Here is a 5,841-nt window from a genome sequence, read left to right as displayed (position 1 = left end):
ATAATTATAATATATAATAAAATATAGAATTTAATTATATTAATACTTTAGATTATTATAATTTATTTTTAATTACTTAACTATTTCATTTTTATACTAAAACGTTTTTCTATATTTATAATAATTATTTAATTAATAATTATATTTATTTAGAAATTAATCTTATTAAAGTTAAAGATATTAGAGTCTATTCTATTATTTTTTATAATTATATTCTTTATAAGCTAGAACTATATATTTATTATATTAAGACCTTTATATTATACTTTCTTATAATTATATTTATAAATAAAATATATTTAAAGTATTAATTATTACTTAATAAAGTTTATTATTTATAATAGCCCGATTAATAATATATTACGATCTATAAATAATCGAGAAGCTATATCTCTAAGTTTATTAAGCTAAGAAAGGTAATATTACGAATCTAGGTTAAATATCTATTTAATAATAATCTTCTCTTTAAGGTCGGTTAGTTTCGTAGAATTAAGAGGGCTATTATATTAAATAATAGTATTATATAAATAGTAGAGGAGTATTATCTTTAATATATTATAGATCTTCGTAATACTCGTTATACTTAATCTTATTTCGTTTTTTATTACTTAGATAATAAGAATAATTTAGCTATCTTTATAAATTATTAATATTTCTAATAATAGAATAAATATATAATAAAGTTTAGTTCTTCGAAACTTAAGTATATTAGATTACTCGCTATATATCTATACTATCTATATTCTTTATATTCTTAATTAATAAACTATTTTAATAATTACTCTTCTCTAAAGATAAGTTAATTATTATATTTAAGACTCTTATATATTAAGTAAAAAGTTTAATTATTAATCTTTTAAAAATCTCTAAGAAGATAAAATAATTAATATTTTTCTAGTCCCCTAACGTTTCTATTAAATATTCCTTTAATACGCTTAGTCCTCTCTTTATAGTTTCTATAATCAAATAATAGGCGATCCCCTATTAGTCTTATATCTCCCTTAGGACCTGATACTATTGATCTCAGCGCTATTCCTGCCGGGATATAGTGGCTTATATCCGCTGTTCTTCCGAAGAGGATGTAGAGACGCTTGAGGCGCGGGCAGAGAGCGGAGATTCTGTCCAGCATGGCTAGGTAGCGGAGGCGTCGTTGTACTTCGCTGCTTCTGGTTAACGGTGCGCCGAACAGGACGAGGTCGATGGTGAGATCGAGCAATTTAATCGGGTGAATGCCGGGGCCCATCAGCCGCGGCGCATCGGAGCCTTGCTGGCTTGTGTTCATGCGCGCCGGCGGCGAGCGGTGGCATACGTAGCTGTACCATCGCCAGGCGAAGTCTTCGTGCGGTTCATACGGATTGCGGTAGGCAAATGTTCGAAAATCCTCTAGTTGAGAAATCGACCTCTTTGGTAATCCTTCTTTCCAATGAGGCTCTTCTTAGAGAGGTCTCTCTTCGAAACTCAGACTTGGCTAAGAAGCCTCTTTTCGATGATGAGACTTGAATACCGAGCCTCCTAGTGATGATAAAGGTCGTTCTTTGTGTCCCTCTGTGACCAAGGCACTTTATGATGAACGGGCAGAAGGCGATATTTAGGTAAGCCTGGGGGTCGCCGTCGTGTTCCGCCGGTGCAAGCCCGGCGACGTCGAAGGTGGGGACCGGGTGGCCGTAAGCCGTAATGGAGGTCAATCTGGATCGCAAGATCGCCGAATGCACATCGCAGGGCATGGAAACGAATCTCCCGTGGTAGAAAGAAGAAGCTCTGCGTCTGGGGGACGCGCTACCGTTTGTGAGGGTCGGGGGTTATGGGTATTTGGGGGAGGGGGCTCTCAAGTGGTGGCGTGGCGGGCGGGCGAGGCCTGACTGGATCGAGTTTGGGAAAATCAAGGTCTCTTGTAAGCAGGCGGATGACGTTATCTATGATGCACGCCATCGTGGATGATCGTTGTGGCGAGAACAAAGTCGAGGTTTCCTACGTTTCACTAAGTTGGCGTAATTAAGCTCCTCGACACACCCCTATTAAGACTTTATTATTGTTCTGCCTGCATCATACGGGCGCACAATGCTCCCGGTTGGCAACGAGGCTGATGGCAAGCGGAGGCTGCGAACCCGTCCTTGAGTCTTGGACATACACAGGTTACCGGCTCGCGATACTGACCAGGTCCACAGACACGGCCCCGCACCGCATAAATGCCCGTCGAAGCTAGCATTGTTAGAACCCCATGGCGATCAGACCCGCGATTTGTCTGATTTTGTCTTGACTCGTGGTTTACTCGGCGAGCTGATTCCGGATTGATAATCCCAAGAAGTAGACGAGCTCGTGCAGCGTAGTGCCTATAGGAAACAATGAAAATTCTTTCTTTATTTTATCGAAAGTGTTCATTGTCTGTTTAAGCCAATTCCTTGAAACCTTTTTTCTCATTTCTTTTTAGCCTCGTCACTTACTGCCAGTAGCTTACTCGCAGCCCATCATGACTGCCGCTTTCCCAAGAACTATTCGCCAATGGTCCATCTCGGGCACGTCGGGCCTGGACTCACTCAACTTCTCCGAGGTCCCTCTTCCTGAGTATGGCGAGACGCAGGTCCTTGTCAAAAGTAGGCACAATTTCACCTCATCGCCCTGGTGGTGTGCGTTTTGTCTAATAAATGGTCTTGCCACGTAGTTCACGCAGTCTCTCTTAATGTGCGTGGCGCTCTTGAAGCTAGGGCCTAATGGCGATCTGATCAACCTTTGATTGTAGTATCGAGACAGCATGATAACTCAAGGCGCCTATCCTTTCGCCGTTCTCCCCGACCTCATCCCCGGCTCCGACGCAGCAGGCGTAGTCGTAGCCGTCGGCAAGCGCGTCACCCACTTTAAGCCAGGCGACAAGATCGTCACAGTCTTCAACCACGAGCACCTCGACGGGCCCCACGTGCCCATCGGCGGCATCAGCTTCGGCAGTGCCGTCCATGGCGCCCTACGCGAGTATTGCCCCATTGACGAGCTTAGCGTCCTCCCCATTCCGCAGGGGTTGGGCTTCATCGAGGCAGCATCGCTACCTTGCGCTGCGCTTACTGCGTGGAACTCTCTCTATGGGCTGCCTGACAAGGCCCTCAAGCCGGGTCAGTGGGTGCTGACGCAGGGTACGGGGGGCGTGAGCATTTTTGCCCTGCAGTTCGCTAAGGCGGCTGGTGCGAGGGTCATCGCAACGACGGGATCGCCGAATAAGGTCGAATTTTTGAAGAAGCTGGGCGCTAACCACGTCCTGAACTACCGGGACACTCCCGAATGGGGTTCCAAGGCGAGGGAGCTGTCTGGTACTGGCGTGGACTACGTTGTTGAAGTCGCTGGCGGCGAATCCATGTACCAGAGCCTTCTAAGTATCAGACGGCAGGGCGTCATCAGTATCGTAGGGTTCTTAAGTGGCATGTCCGGGGACGGGCCGACGCATCTGGGTAATCTGATTTACAGCTGTATCACGCGGGGGGTCACGGTTGGCTCCAAGGCTGAGATGGAGGACATGATTCGTGCCATCGAGGGGAACTTGGGAGGGCTCAGACCGGTTATTGACGAGAATATCTTTGAGTTTGAGGATGCGAAGGCGGCTTTCGCGTACCTAGCCTCGGGGAAGCACCTCGGAAAGATATGCATCAGGGTGGCTAAGCCGTTGTCGGTATAGTGATTCGTTAGGCTTAAGTATGAAAGGTTCTGTAGTCTAATTAGGATAGAAATTACAAAATCCCATTACATACTCCTAATTCGAGTCTCTTAAACAGTACTAGATTTGAGATATGATCTTAGTATTTAGGTTAAAGTCGTCGCCTTCATCTAGTATTAGGGACCTAACTACCTAAACGCTATAATAAACACCTATACTATTAAATAGGCTTCACTTCTTACGTTAACCTAATTCTTAGCTTTAGCTGTGCTAGAAGCTCTGGACTATTAGTTCGGTATTACGATAGGTATAATATATAATTCTTCCTAGCTATTAGGCTTTCCTAGGAGCAGGAAAGCTACTCTTACTAGCTCTGCGGGGTTATATAAGTAAATTATTTACTCCTCTATAGAGTTAGCTATCTAATCTAGTTTAATATATATAATTATTTATAAAGAGAATTATATAGAATAATTATAAAGTAATTTAAAGATAGGAATTATACTTCCGCTAATTAGAACCCTATACTCTAAATCCATTTATAGAGAGTATTAAAGTAAATACTAGTAATACTCTATAGCCTATATACTATAACTAGAGGTTTTAATTATAAGTTAATTAAATCTCTTTTTTAAAGGATAATTAACTCTTTATATTTCCTTTTCTTTAAAAATATATATAACTCTTTTCTTAATTATTAATTTTATTTTCTACTTATAATTAATTCTATATTATTAAATATTTTCTTTCTTTTATTATTATTAAGCTTTAATAATATAAGTCTTTTCTTATTCTATATTTATTATTATATAATAGTTTATATTTAATATTCTATATATCTTTACTTTATATATTATTTTAATAGTTTTTAGTTTTTTAAATAAATCTAGTACTATATAGAAAGCCTTTAATAATAAGTAAAGGGATTAATTCTTAATCTTTGAAAAGTCTTTAAAAGGATAGAATAATAAATACCCTTCTTTAAATCCTAATTTATTAACCTTTCTATTAAATTAATATTATAAGATTCTCTAGGGTAGTAATAACTATAAGGGATTACTAATATAGGGATTACTAAAGCTAAGATATTTAGCTCTTAGGAGTATTTAAATTATAGCTTAACGTATATATATAGTAAGTAGACTAGTATAGTAAGTAGACTACTTTCGTATTATTTTCTAAACTTTAATATTCTACTTTACTTTTCTCTATAACTAATTATAGAAATACTTTCTTAAGATAATAAGCTATTCCTTACCTATTAAATAATAGAAGAAGATCTAGGGTTAAACGCTTAATATATTATAGCTACTTATAATATTAACTAAATAACTCTTATTTACTATTAGAATAGCACTCTATCCTAAAGCGAAATTATATTTAAATTAAAGAAACTAATAGTATTAGAAGAATAAACGATTAAAAAATTTATATTAGACTTAGATTCCTAATTATACCCCCTTTAGTTAGATTATATTAGAGATATAGTAAATATCCTATTAATAGTATATAATATATTATTTAAAAGACTATAATAGGCTCTAAGATTTATTAAACGATAATTTATATTCTAAATATATATCTTTCGAAAGTATAATTATAAACTAGCTTAATATAAAGATCTTAATATAATGAATATATAGTTTACGATTATATATAATATAGTTATTAAGTATAGTATAATAGATAAAGATATTTTTAATCTTAATAAAACTAGTTTCTAAATAAGTATTATTATTAATAGAATAATTATTATAAACTCTAAAAGACGTTCTAATATTAAGATAAGATAATTAAATAATTAGGAATAGATTATAGTAATTTAAGGTATTAGTATAATTAGATTCTATATCCTATTATATATTATTATTATAATTAGAGTTTACTTCTTATTATAATATAAAGAAAATATATTTCATTATAATTATAAGGTTAAAACCTCTTTAAATAATTAGACTATAAATAATATTAATCTAGATTAGTTTAGTATCTCGATTAATATATAAAGTTATATATTTTAAGTATATTTTATATTCTTATCCTAGATAATTAAAAGCGTATTATTCTATTAAATTCCAGCTTTATTATAAAGGGAATAAGATTATTATATTTATATACCTTTTTATTTATTCTATTTACTTTAACCTTTTAATATTAATTATTTTAGATTATTAAAGAAAATATATAAATAGGGAATTAAATTA

The 5,841-nt window shown here is 35.5% G+C and overlaps 1 protein-coding gene across 1 annotated transcript; it reads left to right on the top strand.

The window, feature by feature from the left end:
* Window positions 1-2,467: 2,467 nt before the first annotated feature.
* D7B24_005369 (uncharacterized protein) lies at window positions 2,468-3,761 on the top strand (the record flags this gene model as incomplete). Its single annotated transcript, XM_028639526.1, has 4 exons — window positions 2,468-2,591; window positions 2,660-2,679; window positions 2,738-3,652; window positions 3,756-3,761. The coding sequence occupies 4 exons, from the start codon at window positions 2,468-2,470 to the stop codon at window positions 3,759-3,761; spliced, it is 1,065 nt and encodes a 354-aa protein (XP_028490102.1).
* Window positions 3,762-5,841: the final 2,080 nt, after the last annotated feature.

Source organism: Verticillium nonalfalfae (assembly GCF_003724135.2).
Source record: "Verticillium nonalfalfae strain VnAa140/NRRL 66861 chromosome Unknown scaffold_321, whole genome shotgun sequence".
NCBI classification, from domain to species: domain Eukaryota; kingdom Fungi; phylum Ascomycota; class Sordariomycetes; order Glomerellales; family Plectosphaerellaceae; genus Verticillium; species Verticillium nonalfalfae.
The sequence above is the reverse complement of the archived record's forward strand: the minus strand, read 5'-3'. Positions and strand labels throughout refer to the sequence as shown.